The 17666-nt window shown below is 45.2% G+C and overlaps 1 protein-coding gene across 1 annotated transcript in view; it reads right to left on the reverse strand.

Moving 5' to 3' along the window:
* Positions 1–15473, reverse strand: part of HEPHL1 (hephaestin like 1) — a 57349-nt gene extending 41876 nt beyond the window's left edge. The window contains exons 1-3 of the mRNA XM_008174374.4: positions 15219–15473; positions 4155–4399; positions 1380–1592 (exon numbers count right to left, since the gene is read on the reverse strand). Coding sequence (XP_008172596.2) covers positions 1380–1592; positions 4155–4399; positions 15219–15388 — 628 coding nt within the window. The 5' untranslated portion in view covers positions 15389–15473. The remainder of the gene's footprint in view (positions 1–1379; positions 1593–4154; positions 4400–15218) is intronic.
* Positions 15474–17666: the final 2193 nt, after the last annotated feature.

A 17666-nucleotide genomic window follows, 5' to 3' on the forward strand; every position in this document is an offset into this window, starting at 1 on the left:
ATGACTCTGAGGCACTCGAATGAGGCAGGCTGGGTTTGAGATTAGGTTAGCCCCTTTCATAGCAAAGTCTCCCTCTTCCTCAGGAAATACAAAGATTGCCCCAAGGTAGACATACCTTTTGTATGTAAAACACATGGGCCAGGTTATCATTTCAGATGTACAGAGCACATTCCCATACACTGAAGATTCGACATGCATGAACATATAAAGATATATTCCATACAAAAAAGCCTGCATTAGAAAAACATTAATGTTTCTAACTGAAGCACTCTGTAAATCATAGAATCATAGAACGGGAAGGGACCTCGAGAGGTCATCTAGTCCCGTCCCCTGCACTCAAGGAAGGACTAAGTATTATCTAGACCATCCCTGACAGGTGTTTGTCCAACCTGCTCTTAGAAATCCCTAACGATGGAGATTCCACAACCTCCCTAGGCAATTTATTCCAGTGCTTAACCACTTTGACAGTTAGGAAGTTTTTCCTAATGTCCAACCTAAACCGCCCTTGCTTCAATTTAAGCCCATTGCTTCTTGTCCTATCCTCAGAGGTTAAGAAGAACAATTTTTTGCCCTCCTCCTTGTAACAACCTTTTATGTACTTGAAAACTGTTATGTTAAGGTTGCCTGCACAACTTTAACACTTGTCCCTTGTACGACAGTCATAGGTGCTGGAGCACCCATGCAAAAAAAATAGTGGATGCACCCACTAGCTACCCGCTGACCAGCTGTTCAGTGGCAGGTAAGAGGCGCGGAGAGGAGGGAATGGAGCAGGGGCGGGAAGAGGCGGAGCAAGGGCAGGGCATACTCAGGGGAGGGGTGGAGCAGGGACGGGGCAGGAAGAAGCAGAGCGAGGGTGGGGACTTAGGGGAAGTGGTGGGGAGGGGGGTGAGGCCTCTGGGCAGAGAGGGAGTGGAGCACCCACCCAGAAAGAAGAAAGTCAGTGCCTGTGATGACAGTCTTTCATGATATGATCACATGCCATTTTTCCACAAAACCACTGCCCTGTTCAGTTGGCATACTGGATGATACTCTGTGAATGAGGCAGATGTTTAATATTTATTTTTGTCCTCATTTTTAGACATGTGGTCTCATCTGCAATGCACTGCTCACTACGCAACCTCTGCCCTAACTGAGGCAAGGATCTGTGGATGTATAGGCTGGTCACAAATTACTGTCCTCTGGAGCAAGAGGGAAGCAGCAAGGGAATTGTCCCTGAGCCACAATTCCAAGCTCCTAGAGTGGTACAACTATAAACTGCCCCTTACTATGAGCTACGTACGGACACAATCAAGCCCATAACGTTTACACCTGTAAACAAAAATGATTATTAAGAAGGTAAAACAGGCAGAGGGGCTTTCTCAGTATTTTCAGCTCTGTACCTTTTTTACAAACCAGCAATGGTCCGATTAACCCAGAACTGATATCTCGAGGTGTATCAATGTGCGAATGGTAAATCCAAGTCAGGCAGGTTGGGTCTGCCAAAGTGGGGGCATATTCTTTCTTCACTGGCCATGTATATGTATAATTTCCACCAGGAACAACAATATCATCCTCTTTGCTTTTGCCACTTGTTCCATCTGGGTAGAGGGCTCCTAATGGAAGAAAAAGGGCGTTTAAGACCAAACATATTGGAAAAACGGGTTACCCTAGATAAGTATGGAATTTCTTCTGTTTGTTACATTTTTTGGAAATAACTTAACAAAGTATTTCACAAACAGACCAATGACAGCAGCAATTGCAAACACAGAATCATTTATAAATCAAGACGTAATTCTGAGAATAGCCTCCAGAATAAAAAGCCATCACAATATTAGTAAGTATAATTTTCAAAAGACATCATGTTCACCAGACTGGTAATGTTGATTTACATCTGAGCTGTTTTGAGAGGTTGCCTCTACAGATTAAAGAGTACAAGATAAAAGAAGCATACGCAATGCAGAAAGATACATCAAAGAAACTCTGAAACCTTTCAAAGAAACTCTGTCTGCTTCCATGTTAGTGCCATGCTAGTACCTGTGCCTGCTGCTGCTAGTATAAAAATCTGCACAAGCTACCTGAGACATCTGGGATGGCAGCTCTTCAGCTGACAGCAGGACTGGTCCATGCGCCTGGCTCCCACACCCAGATGAAGGCACACGCTCCCATGAAGCATCCTATTCCCGGCCATTTAATTTGGGGTATTTAAATCTGGGGCTTTGGCCTAGCCTGTTATCACAGATGTGATTTACGGAGGCACAATCCAGACTAATAAATAGCCGTGTAACCCAGGGTGCCCTTTAGAAGTAATGGTCCATCAGCCTTGTTTACACCTGGTTGAGCTGTCAGCCTGCCCTTTGTCTCTGAGAAACTGGTTTGGTCACTCCCCAGACTTATCTGGGAAACATACTTTTAGACATCTCAAGTTATGTTTATAACTTCACATATACAATGCGGCCATGGTATTACTCATCAGCAAATTATGATTTTTTAAATGATACCTCACATGGCATACCTCGCCCAAACATTATTATAATAGTATGTAGGGTGTGAGCACAGGGGTATATTCCGTCACAACAAATAGGGGCCATTTTCAAAATTTAGCTACAGAGTTGGGTTTTGAATTCAAATACTTTCAAGATTTGGGGTGTTGGGTGGGGAGTTTTGATTCAGACCCATTTGTACCCACATTTGCTAAAAAGTTCACAAAACTCAGAAAACTTTTTGGTGACCCTGGCATAACTTTGGGGTTTCATGATGAAAGTTTTGTACACGTTGTTCCACTGTGATACAGAAACAGCCTCTAGGTAAACTCAGCATCTTGCAGCTTCTCACTGGAACTGTCCAAAGAAGCCAGGTCAGGTCTCACACACTTCTGTGATGCTGAATCTGAATGATTTTCTTTCAGTTATAAATAAGTGGCAACTAGGGCTGTCAAATTATTTAAAAAAATAATCGCAATTAATCGTGAGATTAAAAAATGGTTCTGATTAGTTGCAATTTTAATCACACAGTAACAGAATACCAATATAAATTTATTATCAATATTTTTGGATATTTTTCTACATTTTCAAATATATTGATTTCAATTACAACACAGAATACGAAGTGTACAGTGCTCACTTTATATTATTTTTGTTACAAATATTTGCACTGTAAAAAAGATAAAAGAAATAGTATTTTTCAATTCACCTCATAGTTCAGCCACAAATGATTGAGCTTGGTGCAGAAATTACTGGGTAATATTCTATGGCGTGTGTTACGCAAGAGGTCAGACTAGGTGATTGTAATTATCCCTGCTGGCCTTAAAATTGTTGAAAATGTTGATGACGGAGGTGAGGAGAAAATGCACACAGCATGTAATTCTGCATTCAAACCAATATCCCTCCTTGTGCAAATGACATCACATGTTATAGCCCCACAAAGAGCTATTGAAGCTTAGTCATTTGCCCCTGAGAGAACACATCACTGGAGCCAAGATCTAGACTAGAGAGGAGGATTTAGACTGTCTCACATTTTTACTAAGAAAAGTAAGCAAGGCAGGAAGAAGGTATTTTTCTAAAAATGAAAAACATAATAAATGAGAATTTTCCTTTTTTAAGTTACTGGTTAATGATACTGGTCAGTTTATTAGGAACTGATACAAAGTTCATTAAGGTCAATGGAAAGTTCCCCATTCACTTCAATCAGCTTTGGACCAGGCCCTTATCCAGTATATTCACTGCACAAAGGGAAGGGGGGTAGAAAAAGAGAAATGAGAAAGAACAAAAATGGTTATGTATTTATTATTTGCATGAGTGCAGCACCTAGGAGTCCCAGTCATGAACCATTGTGCTAGGTGCTGTACAAACACAGAACAAAAAGATAGTCCCTGCCCCAAAGAAATAAGCAAACAAATAAGCAAAGACAGGGGAATACAAGGAAACAATGAGACAATATTGCTGAAATAGACAAGGCAGATAACTGGGTGGGGGAAGCGGTATAACACATAAATAGAGTGAATAATGTGATGGTGGCAAACATCAGGTTAGCGCCACAGGGTTTTTTGGGGTGGGGTGGGGGCAGGAGTTACTTAGGAACAGAAAGAAAAGAGAGGGGCAGCAGAGTGAGGAGGACAGGGCAAGGAAGAAGAGGGCAGAAGGGGCAGGTGTGGAGTGAAGCTGAGAACTGGTTTTTACCTTCAGAATCTTTGTCGTAGAAGAGACCATGTGGATGCAGAGAATATGGACGGAAAGCAAAGTTCTTTAAGTGAACAACGAAGATATCCTCTTCTTGAGCCTTCATGACTGGACCGAGGAACCCCAGCCAGGATGGCTTGGGGATCTCCTGCGTGTAGGTACCATCTGTGAACTGTTTATAAACAGCTTTCTTGTAAATATGTCCTATTCTGTTGGCTCCTCTCTTCACAAACTCACTCGCATGTCTACAGAATGGAGGAGAAAATAGTTTAAAGACAGAAATACTCTTTTTTTAAATTATGCAAAAGTTGGTGCTTACTATTCATGCAAGTGGTTCCACTGAACTCAGCGGGATAAATCACAGAGCTACTCAACCCGAATAAAGGCTGAGGAGTCAGGTCCTACCCTACTGTACTACGATGATGAAAGTTCCCTCCTATGCAACAGTAGTTGTCATGCTATCAGGGCTGGCCTTAAGCACAAGCAAGGCAAACAACTGCTTGAGGTCCTGCCATTTAGGGGTTTCTGTGTAATGCCAGCAGCTCATCACTCAATTTCCGCTTTGGCAAAGAGACCAGAAGGAAGAAAGTCCATAGCTTAATCCTCAACTGCTCAGGAGGCCCAAAAAAGCAAGCAAGAAAAGCACAGTTCCCACTCTAGCAATGGGAAAAGAGAATGAATTAATTCAGGCACCAGTTTAATAGATTTCATAGCTTTCAAGGCCTGAAGAGGCCATTATGATCATCTGGTCTGATCGCCTGCATAACACAAGTTAAACAACCTCAGCAATAATTTCTCCTTCAAGCCCATAACTTCCATTTGATCTATGGATGAGAATAGGAGGATGAGAGACCTGAATTACAACTCCCATGAAGCATTGCAGCAGTATTTATAAATTTAAATATTTGGGGTTTTGGCTGAAATTTTTCAGTATTTTAATTTCTGCCAAACAATCCAAATGTTGCAAGGAAAAAAAAGAACACAATTTTTGACCAATTCTAGTCAAGTGAGTTACAGAAATCTAAGAATATTGTGTCAACCCAGTTACCTTTAGCAGCCAAAAATGCTGTCTGTTTAACAAGAACTATTTTCCATAAAACCATATTAAACTAGCATTAATTATGCCATCTTTTAAATTTTTACTGATTGTATCCCTTATAAGCCTTTCCATGATTTTGCCCAGAATCTATGCTAAGCTAACTGGCCTATTAGTTTCCCAGGTCATCTGATTTACTCCTTTTAAAATACTGGAACAACATTAGCTTTTTCAAGTCCTCAGGAACATTCCCAGTGTTCCATGATTTGTTAAAAACCATCATTAATTTTAGAGTGCTCCTTGGCCAATCTTTTACTACTCTTCTGTGAAAGTTATTTGATCCTGCAAATTTAACCATGTTTAACAGTTGCAGTTTAACATCCTTCATAGCTACTGATGAAATAGAAAGTATTTCATTTATCACTGTATAATATGAATACATCATCCTTCTTTTTAAATACAGAACAGAAGGATATGTTGAATACTTCTGCCTTTTCTACATCATGATTGATAATTTTATCATCTTTGTCTAGATCGAACCTATACCATTCATTGAAACTAGGGGTAGCATTAGACCTCCAGCATATGTTCCACAGACAGAAATCTCCCACAATAACATAATTTTTCTTTCTACATGTTGTACATAGATGTTTAAAGAACTGCCCATCTGTTCCTTCATCTGATTTGAGGTTTATAGCAGACCCCTGGTAGTGCCGATCCTGTGATTTATCAGTTAGTTTGTGATGCATAAACATTTCAGATCCTGTCCTTCTGAACTATCAGTAACTCTAAAGCCAGAAATGGTCTCTTTAATGTAAAGTACCACCACCCCTATTCTCTTCTACCCACTCTATTCTTTCTGAATAGAATGTATCTAGTGATTTTGACATACCAGTCACATGAATGATCCCACCAGGTTTCAGTAAGACCAGTCTTATCACATTTCTTTTAATAAATTAGTATTTTTAATTCCTCTTTTTTATTATCCAGGGTGCTAACATTGGTGTGTGAACAACTGAAGAATTTCTTCTCTTTACATCCTTTGATGCCTTGATTTTTTACATTCATGGTATCCTGAGTATGAGTTTTATGCTTGAGCTTACTGTGTTTTCCTCCTTAGCACCCTGTCCTGTAGATGCTAGTTTAAAATTCTCCTACCTACTTTAGCTGGTCTGCTACCCAGAAGATTGGTTCCCCTTCTATTCAGAGGGAGATAGCTCAAGTCACATATCCTCCTCTCCCCTTAGGTGGACCAATGTTCCATAAAACCAGACTGCTCTATTTTATACCACGTACTTAGCCAACAGTTTATGTCCAGGATCTTCTTGCTGTCTATATTCTCTCATTCACAGGAAAGGAAGGATCCCTGAGAAGATCATTAGACCTTTCCTCTTCTTTCTAAGATCCTGGATGCTTTCGATGCTCCATGAAGCAGTGTCATTCATGCCAATGTATATCATCATAGGGAGATGGTGGAATCTCCATCCTTAGAGGTTTTTAAGGCCTGGCTTGACAAAGCCCTGGCTGGGATGATTTAGTTGGGGTTGGTATTGCTTTGAGCAGGGGGTTGGACTAGATGACCTCCTGAGGTCTCTTCCAACCATAATCTTCTATGATTCTATGATAACCAATGGATTCTTGCCCACAGTCTTCAGAATCCCATCCAGTTTTTCAATGATGTGTATTGTCTTTGCTGCAGGAATACAGCAGACTATCTTGCTGTCCTTCTGTCCCCTGCAGAATGTCTTGTCCACTCTCCTTAATATCAAGTCCTCATTGAGGTTTGTCTGTCTTCTTTGGAAAGTCTGTGGTCTTCATTTGGGTATGCTTGACATTCTCAACAGCTGGGCTGAGCATCCATACTCAGGTGTGTCCTGTGGAGATCCCTGTTCTTTCCCTTCAGCTGAATCTTCCAATATATTCTTTGTGGCTACTGCATGAAGTGCCTGAAAGTGATTAGATACCTCTACATGCATTGAATTTCACCTAGTCCTCTTTCTTCTGGTGGACACAGATTGCCCATCTGCTTCTGGCTGTGTAAAATCCTGCTTCTCTGTCTTTGCTTGGTTACAAACAGCTAATTCTCCTCTCTGTTTTCCACTCTCTTCTGTTCCCTGGAAATCTATTCATTCTACAGATAGATCTGCAGTGGTGCTGCCTCAATCTGGTTGTCCAAGAGCTCTTTTGCTTCTCTAAGGCTAAACAGGCTCAATAGCTGCCTTTCCGGATCTTGACTCTTTTCCTCCAATACAGCCACCACCTTGCACTTTTTGCAGAGGACATCTCTTTCTTCAGGCAGGACCACAACATGGCACATCCCTTGCAGATCATGATAACATTCCATCATTGGCAATCCCTTGTTGGGTATGTAGAGTTGTCCCTGTAGACAAAAATTCCTATACTCCCTGTAGAAAAAATATCCTACATTCCCTCCTACAAACATCCTCAGGAACTTCCTTGTTAGCCTCTCTTGTTTGCCTCAGCTCAGCTGTTTGCTTGGAAACTGACTGCCACTGGTAATCCCATTGACTTCAATTGGACCATTCACTTATTTAAAGTTATGCACATGCTTAAGTGCCTTGCTAAATCAGGCCCTAAAGGCCTCGTTCAGACTCTGGCAGCAAGGGCTCCATGCAAATCCTTAGGCCATTCCTGATTTCATTTTCCCAATTTATCCATTTCTAGCAATTCTTAAGCCCCAGCAGGCAAATTCTGTTTACACACATGGATGGAGGAGGAGAATGTAGCTTCAAGGAGTTATCAAAAGGGAACAAACTGCAGCCCTTTAGAATCTTACTGATTTAATTTCAGCTTGCCATTCCCCAAAATAAGTGCTATAACTGATATATTAATTCCAAAAGGAATTGTAGAGTAAAATGCTACAGCAATAAATATTTCACCCCGAGGACACTAAGACTAATGCTGATAATCAGGCCATACAGTAAATGTTTATGAGTTACATGTAATGTCAACACCTATTTCACCCACCAGTCACAAAGAATATTTTGCCAAGGATTGTCACCTTAAATGATATTTATGTTGCCTTTGATCTTAAGAGTCATAATACTTGATTTAAGATTGGCAAGTTTCACAATCACAGTATAGGAATCATCTGTTAAGTCATAGAGAAACAACTGCACCAGCACAGATATGTATTAAACAGGCATTTACATGGGGGGAGTTTTGAGTATGCAAGTGCTCAGCATGAGGACCTTAATTTGTTACCATTTTTCTTTTATAAATGTCAACTTTTATTGTAGCAAAAATTATGTGGATTTCAAGTTATGCTGTTCATTGAAGCTATCATAGTGAAGAGTACTATAGAAAACCCTAAGAGAGATAGACCTTGAACATGACAAAAAACAGGACTAGCCCAGTATAGATACAATAGCTTCTAGAGATTTGGAGCAACATGCGGGGGCGGTGGCAGGTGGAGGCTGGGGCCCGCTCCAGGCAGGGCCGGGGGAGAGACCCAGCTCCAAATATTGCTGGAGCAGGGCCCCCGGCCCTGGATATTGCTGGAGCTCGGGCACCACAACATAATATAACCCGCCCACCCCCCACCCCATATTCGCACCCCCACCCCCAGAACTCCCGACCCATCCAACCCTCCCCCTGCTCCCTGACTGCCCCCCGGGACTCCCCTTACCATGCCCATGCCGGTCAGATGCTGGCTCCTCCACGTGGAGGCAAAACACGCCTCCCACGCAGAGTGCTGAGGCAGCAGGGGAGGAGCAGGAAAGGGGCTCTGGCTGCTGGAGGCCAATGGGAGCGGCTCAATCAGGCCCAGCCACCCAATCAGCCATGCCGCACTCTGCATGGAAGGGAGGGAGGGGGGAAAATCCCAGACCTTTTAACCTTGTTACCAATTCCTCCCGGATGGCTATTTAAAGACAAAAAAGCCGGACATGTCCGGGGAAATACGGACAGAGGGTAACCCTAGGCAAGATGATCAGGGATGGAACCGCATGCTCTGAGTGTCTCTAAGCCGCTGACTGCCAGATGCTGAGACTGGATAACAGGGGATGGATCACTTGATAATTGTCCTGTTCTTTGAAGCACCTTCCATTGGCAAGTGTTGGAAGACAGGATACTGTGCTAGATGGTCCTTTGGTCTGGTCCAATATGACAATTCTTATGTTCTTAGGGCTGTGCTGGATGAGAATTCAGGCCAGCTTTGAAGACCAGCTAGCTTCAAAAGGAACATTCCCTAACTTGTGTGCACTAGCTCCTTTTAAGAAAACCAGTTTAGGTTGCCTTCTCTATGTCTTAGATTCCTCATGAGTAAAACTGGGGTAATAATACTTACCTGTCTACATCAGAGGGATGTTGTGAGGATTAATCAGTCAAGGTTTGAAAATGAAAATGACTGTGTATAGTAAGTACTAAGCATTATTATTTGCAGAACGCTGCCTTTTCAAAGAGTACTGCCCTGTTGTCCAGGTCATCTGGAATGGCATGAATCCAAACGTTTTATGGGACTGGATTATCCTGCATGGCTTAATACCTTTAGCAATCAATTTCTTATTTAAAAGATTTAACAATTGCTCTTAGGAAGTAATGTCCTGTAAAAATTAGACTATAAAAATAAGCAAAGAGTTAACTTAAAATCCTTAACAAATAGTTTCTCTGTCTTTGAAATAGGTATGTAAATTAATGTCACTGACTTTAAAGTACATGCAACCAAATTCAGAGAGTGCTGTGCATGAATGGGCATCCTGCTCCAAACAGCAAACTGTACAGCTTAGTATTCAAATAGTCCCAAGGGCAGACAGCAAAAATACCATTAACATTACATTCTGCAGGACAGATACAAACTCTTCCTGGTGTGTGTGAGATTTATAAATATCTGCACCCCATCTGAAGTTAAATTCCTTTCATTGGAGCTCTTCCATCTTAGGAATGACAGCAGGGAAGCAATCCTCCGCTATCTTGAGCAGGGCAGTGAGAAATTCCAATATGTAACACAACTGCAGTAGCCTTCCCAGTGAAAGATTTGGCCACCCTACTCCCTTCCAAATAACAAACTCTGAAATATATTCACGTGTGGAGAACAAACCACCACCATGCAGTCTAGGTATGTGTAATGACTCTCTTGATAACTCTAGGCAATAAAACCTGGGACCTCCTGAACTAATTGCACAACCTCCCCGCTTGAGCAAAAACACAAAGCCCTTTCTTTCCTCACTACTGTAGCAGACTCATATTATTTATGAATCAGTCACAGCAGGGGAAAATGTAACAGGCAATCAACAATGGGTTGCACCTACAAAGTTCTTGTGAAACTAGTAGAAAACAACCTCATTGTGTTTCTTAAGTTTGGATGCCCATTAGCAGAGTGGGATGAAATGGTTGCAATACTGTTCTAAGTACTCAAGTACTGAACATTTTGTTGCTAAATCAAAATTGGTCCTGTTTTCCCAAAATGCTCACAGGAACATGGAACCATTTTCAGTTCTATCACCCTGGCACTATTATTTTTTCTCACTAAGAAGTCAGGAAAAAAGTCCATTTTTCAGTGAAGTTGCTGTTTGAAAACGTGTAGTTTTATAGTTTTGCAGTCAAACTACTGTTTTACAAAATTCTGCAAAATGGAGAGATTTCTGGGAGTGTGAATGAATTTGCACAACATTTTCTTCACAAGTGTGAACAGTTCCATTTGTTAGTCATTCCTCTTTTACCAGAAACAGTGGTTATAGAATGTTATGCCATTTCTTCACTCCTTCTCCGTAACCATCACATCCACGCTAAAACAAAAAGTGATAAGTCCATTTTTTTTCACTTGCTAATATTGCATTTTTGGTACTTTTATGGTAATTATCTGTAAAATTGCATACGGCTTCCACCTAAAGTTATTTAGAAAAATATTTTTCTTGTATTGCTTGAGACTTTTCAAACTATCATGAATATATCACTAGGGATGTAGGGAACAATCCTGTATTGGCTTGGCATTGCCTAGATAGCTTTTCCATAGGTCTTTTCCATCTCTAACTTCTACAACAATACAAAGTTCTGAACTGGCATCAAGGTCTACTAGTGTGGACTCTTACACCTGGGCAGAGCCCTATTTTCTCCCAAGCCCTACCCACATCCCTGTGCATAGTCCCACACCTGCTCTCTAGAGTAGGGGGAAGGTCCCTTAATTTTCTTAATTAAGAAACTAAAACTTTAATATGTCCCCATGTGGACTTCAATAAACACACAATGTTCAGAAGTATAGTCAGTACGCCAATTCCCAGGGCCTCAGGGATGCCTGCTCCTCTAGAGGTCTTCCATGGAGTGTAATGGATGGAGAATCAAGTTTAGCTGTGTGTAGGGTGACCAGATCACTGACAGGAAATATCGGGACGCAGGGGGGGGGAGGGATGGGATATCGGGACACGCGGGAGGGTGGGAGGGGCGGAGCAAAAAAAAAAAGTAAAAAAGCTGTTTTGCAGGTGCCGGCCGCGCCGTGGCCGCTGCCCCCAGGCCCCGGGCACATGCGGCACGTCCCGCCGCCCCGCGGGGAAGGAGCCGCTGAAGCGAGAGGCGTGGGGCTCCGGACCCCAGCAGCGGCGGGGGAGAGCGGCTCAGGGCCGCACGAGTGGGCAAGTAAAGTTTATCGGCTGGGGGGGGACCCCGGCCAGCTCTTCGCCCTGCCCTGTAGGGGGGTAGCGTCCCCGCCCCGTGCCAGCATGTTTCACCGGCTGCCGCAGGCCAGGTAAGGAACCGAGTCCCTCCCTCCCCTTGGCTCCTCAGCTGAGCGGCATTCCTCCTCCCTCCCAGGCTTGCAGCTGGAATGCCGGCGCAAGCCTGGAGGGAGGGGGTGGTGGCCGGCTTCCAGTTCCTGCAGCTAGTAAGTACGGGCACCGGGCGGGCAAGGGGGGCTAGCAAGGGTGACGGCGGGGCTCAGCTGAGGAGCCAGGACGAGGGGGGAGGGAGCGACTCGGCTCCTTACCTGGCCTGTGGCGGCCAGCGCGACATGCTGGCACGGGGCGGGGAGCCGGCCGGGGTCCCGTCCAAGCCGATAAACTTTACATGGCCACTTGTGCGGCCCCGAGCCACTCTCCCCCGCTGCTGCTGGGGTCCGGAGCCCCCCCTCTACCTCCTGGGGGAGCAGCCCCCTGGCCAGGCCCCCCTTGCCCGCCCAGTGCCCCTACTCACCAGCTCCAGGAACTGGAAGCCGGCTACCACCCCCTCCCTCCAGGCTTGCCCCGCCATTACAGCTGCAAGCCTGGGAGGGAGGAGGAGTGCCACATGCATGGGGAAGAGGCGGGGCCAGGGCGGGGATTTGGGGAGGGAGCCAATGTGGGATGGAGGGGTCAGAGTCAGGGTGGAGGGGGGCAAGAGCCCTTCCGGGAGGGCAAAATTGCTTGTTTGTCCAGTGTCCCGACCACACATCAGTCGGGACGCGGGACAAACAAGCAAATATCGGGACAGTCCCAATAAAATCGGGACGTCTGGTCACCCTAGCTGTGTGTGTAAGAAGAATATACACATCACAATACTATGGTCACAGCTCAGCAAGGTACTTAGGCACATGCCTAAATTTAAGCACATGACTTCAGTGAGAATACTCATGTGCTTAAATTTAAACACTGACTTCCGTGGCTCCCTGAACCAAGGCCTATATGTGCAGTATACACTATGTTTGTATGGACCATCTTCTTCTCATCCCACTTGTACATGTGCTTTTGAATCTTGAATAAGTCTTTCCTATCTCTAACTTCCGTGGTTCCACATAAAAATGTAGAGTTGGAAGGAACCTTGAGAAGTCATCAAGTCCAGCCTCCTGCGCTCAGCCAGCACCAATAAACCTAGACCATCCCTGACAGATGTTTGTCCAGCCTCTTCTTAAAAACCTCCAATAATGGTGATTTCACAACCTCCTTGGAAGCCTATTCCAGAATTTATCTACCCATATAGTTAGAAAGATTTTCCTAATATCTAACCTAAATCTCCCTTGCTGCAGATTATGCCCATTACTTCTTGTCCTACTTTCAGTGGCCATGGAGAACAATTCATCACAGTCCCCTTTATAACAGCCCATAACATATTTGAAGACTCTTATCAGGTCTCTCCTCACTTTTCTTTTCTCAAGAGTTAACATGCCCAGTTTTTTAACCTTTCCTCATAGGTCAGGTTTCCTAAACTTTTTGTTGCTCTCCTTTGGAATCTCTCCAATTTGTCCACATCTTTCCTAAAGTGTAACGCCCAGAACTGGACACAGTATTCCAGCTCAGGCCTCACCAGTACCAAGCAGAGCAAGACAAATACCTCCTGTGTCTTTCTTATCATATCTCCGTTAATACACTCCAGAATATTAGCCTTCTGTGCAACCGCATCACATTCTTGACTCATATTCAGTTAGTGATCCGCTATAACCCCCAGATCCTTTTCAGCAGCAGTACTACCATCTAACAGGGCCGCCCGGGGGGGGGACGGGACAAGTGGGGAAATTTGCCCCAGGCTCCGGGCCCCGCAGGGGCCCCCACGAGAATGTCGGAGGCTCCCCCCCGCCTACACCTTCGCCTTCCCCCATCGCCCGGCGCCTCAACACGCCGCGTCCAGGAGCGGCCCTGGACAGCACTGCAGTGGCTCGGGTGGGGCCTGAGGTCCTCCCGCTCGGAGCCGCATGGTAAGGGGGCGAGGCTGCGAGCTCCAGCGGGCCGAGCGGCAGGAGCTCCTGGACGTGGCTCGCTGAGGCTCTGGGAGAGGGGGGAGGTGGGGGTAAGTGGCATGGTAAGCCCCTCTGAGCCGGGCACCCCCTGACCCCCCCCCCGAGCCCAGCCCCTCTGAGCCGGGCACCCCCCTGACCCCATTCCCCCCCCAGCCCTGACCCCCAGCTCCGAGCCCAGCCCCTCTGAGCTGGGCACCCCCCCCGACCCCATCCCCCCCCCCCCCAGCCCTGACCCCCAGCTCTGAGCCCAGCCCCTCTGAGCCAGGCACCCCCCGACCCTATCCCCCCCCCAGCCCTGACCCCCAGCTCTGAGCCCAGCCCCTCTGAACCGGACACTCCCCCGACCCCATCCCCCCCAGCCCTGACTCTCAGCTCCGAGCCCAGCCCCTCTGAGCCGGGCACCCCCTGACCCAGAGCCCAGCTCCCCACCCAGCCCTGGGCAACAGTAGCACCATCCCCAGGCAGTGACAGCCCATTGGCACCAACCATCACCATCACCCAGCGACAGCCCATTATGTAATTGCAAATGTATACATACCATTAAAGCATTTAATGTTTTTAAATAATGTATTTCATGTATTTTCAAATTATTAAAAAATAATTTTTGAATGTATTTCACTGGATATTTTTTACATTTCCAAATACATGTTACTATAGTATTGCAACTTTTTTTTATGGAAGGGGCCCCCGAAATTGCTTTGCCCCAGGCCCCCTGAATCCTCTGGGCGGCCCTGCCACAGAACCAGTTATTTCCCATTTTGTAGTTGTGCATCTGTTTTTGCCTTCCTAAGAGCAGTACTTTGTATTTGTCCTTATTGATTTCAAACCAGTTTTTCCAATTTGTCAAATTTCACCAGTTTACAAAAGATTCTCTTCAGTTTTCATTGTGGAAAAGCTGTGCTTAGTGGTGGCAGAACTGTGACGTCACCTTGGGCCAGCGCTCACAGAAATACCTGATTTCCCACATGAATCCTTGTAAAGCAAAGCTGCAATAAAAAAACCCTTTAAATCCTTTTTGAGAACTGTCAACACCTGAAATTCACCCTGCAATAAACATCACTGCACATATCCAGTCCCTGCACCCCACCCCTATTTTATCAGTAATAAGGGAGAGAAGTCATTTTAGACAACAGCAGAGGCCTGATCCAACTCCCATTCAATTCAGTGGGAGTCTCTCCACTGACTTGAACAGAAGTCATATCCAGCCTTAAATGTATATTGCAGCCACACTAGCAAAAGTTTGTTGTTTTTTTAACTAAAGTCCAGTGACGGCATAAACTTAAGACATTTTAAGACAACATCGGTGACCTAAGAATTTTTCTTTCAAGACATCATGAGATCTGATTTACCAGAAACCTGAGGGACTTACTCATCTTCTGTGAGGCTTTGTCCTGTAATCAGATTCTTCCCAGTTGGTGCATAGTCCCAGTTCTCCTCCACAATCCCAACATAATAGGTTCTGGTAGTTGCTTCTACTAACACAAACAGCCAAAGGAATTTAAGAGCCAGCATGCAGCCACCATACAACACAGAAGGCATTTGTAGGTGTAATTGCAACTCAGTCAGCAAGCGTGCAGCAGAGATGGCTCACCCCTCCCTCCCCTTAGCTCTCAACAAGTTATAAATAAGGAATGGACAAAGCAAAGCTCCTCCTATTCAGCAGTTTGGGGGTGGGATAGACAAGAAAGCTTGTGCAAGCAAAACAGGCCCATTGAGGGGGTTGCTATGGTGACAGGACTTTTGCCAGCCCTTCAATGAATGTGTAACTGGCTTATTTTTGTTTGCCTTTTAGGCTACAACAAATCAGTGTTTTGGGAAGTTTGGATGCTTGTTAGTCCTTCTTCCACTTTTACCAGAAAGTGTGGTTTGTAATGTTAGGCCAGGTTTTTTTGGTCCTCACCACATCCACATTTTTTTTTTTTTAAATATTTGCTTTTCATCATTTCTTTAGACCTTTAAATCTAGACTCTTAGACTTTGCTTAGTAACTTTAAGTCACTAGAAATTAGGGTCACCAGGTAGCAAGTGTGAAAAATCAGGACAGAGGGTGAGGGGGTAATAGGCGCCTATGTAAGACAAAGCCCCAAATATCAGGACTGTCCCTGTAAAATCCGGACATCTGATCACCCTACTAGCCACTGCACAGTTGAGAACAATCCTAATTTTCATAGGGTGGATGCTCAGCACTTTCTAAACATCAGGCCTCTTTACATTTTTTCAAGTTGGACCCTAAAAATGGAGACATCCAGCATAAGGTTGTCAACTTTCTAATCACAGAAAACCAAACACCCTTGCCCTGCTCCGCCCCCTTCCCCGAGGCCCTGCCCCCACTCACTCTGTCCCCCTCCCTCCATTGCTCTCTCTCCCCCACCCTTACTCACTCGCTCGTTTTCATCGGCTGGGGCAGGGGGTTGGGGTGTGGGAGGGGCTGAGGGCTCCGGCTGGGGGTGTGGGCTCCGGGCTGGGGTAGGGAGTTGGGGTGTGGGAGGGGGTACAGGCTCTGGGTTGAGGCCAAAAATGAGGGGTTCAGGGTGTGGGAGGTGGCTCCGGACTCAGGCACAGGTTTGGGGTGCAAGAGGAGGTGCGGGCTCCGGGAAGAAGTTTGGGTGTGAGAAGGGGCTCAGAACTGAGGCAGGGTGTTGGGGCCCAGGAGGAAGTTGGGGTGCAGGCACTGGGCGGAACTTACCTCAGGCAGCTCCCAGAAGCAGCTGGCAGGTCCCTCCAGCTCCTAGGCCACAGGGACTCCGCACGCTGCCCCCACCCTGAGCTCCGGCTCTGCAGCTCCTATTGGCCAATGGAGCCAGCGCTCGGGATGGGGGCAGCACGCGGAGCCGCTGTGGCCCTCCCTCTGCCTAGGAGCTGGAGGGACGCTTCCAGGAGCCGCGCAGAGCCGGGCTGGGAGCCTGCCATCCCCGCTGCGCCGGCAGTGCTGCTAATCGGACTTTTAGCAGCCTGGTCAGCAATGCTGAGCGGAGCCGCCAGGGTCCCTTTTCAACCAGATGCTCTGGTAGAAAACCGGACATCTGGCAACCTTAATCCAATATTATTAGTCACTTTTGAACATCCAGGCCTAATTGTCTATAATAGGAGAATACACACACACACACACACAATTATATATGCAAAATATATTTGGAATACAACAACAAACAAACAATGTTAAAAGGACATTATTAAGATTTCAATGACAAGCACTCAAGCTAGGAAATGTCAGAATTAAGGTTGGCTGTTCTATTTTAATTTAGCCCCTTTTACATATTCATTTTGATACAATCTTTAATTACATGATCCCCTATTTTCCATAGAACTATGCCTCACTCGGTGTGCAGGATGGATGATGCTCACTTAATGCACAGCTGTTCAATATTTTGTTTTTCCCCATTATTCAGCGTGGGGTCCCATGCCTGGTTTACTGTGCACTATTCAAACACTTCCCTGAAAACAGTATTATTAATTTCCTCCTGGGCTTTTCTGTAGTGCTCAACACCATGGTATCTGAGTGGTTTACTAACATTAATGAATTTATATTTACAACATGCCTGTGAGATGAGGGTGGTTGTCTTATCCCCATTTTACAGATGGGGAACTGAGGCACAGAAAGGAATTTTGGGTGCCGCATCTGAGATTCCCAGGACCTGATTTTTCAAAGGAGTTAATATTATATAGTATTTCATATGTTCAAAGTGCAACTTTCATTGCAGACATGAGTACTCAGCACTTCTACAAATCAGTCTCCAGGGTCTCAAGTTGGGCAACCAGAAAATAAGGAACAAACAATGAATGACCACCTGTGAACAGTTTGGTTTGCCCAGCATCAC

The sequence above is a fragment of the Chrysemys picta genome, chromosome 1 (assembly GCF_011386835.1).
Source record: "Chrysemys picta bellii isolate R12L10 chromosome 1, ASM1138683v2, whole genome shotgun sequence".
Taxonomy (NCBI): domain Eukaryota; kingdom Metazoa; phylum Chordata; order Testudines; family Emydidae; genus Chrysemys; species Chrysemys picta.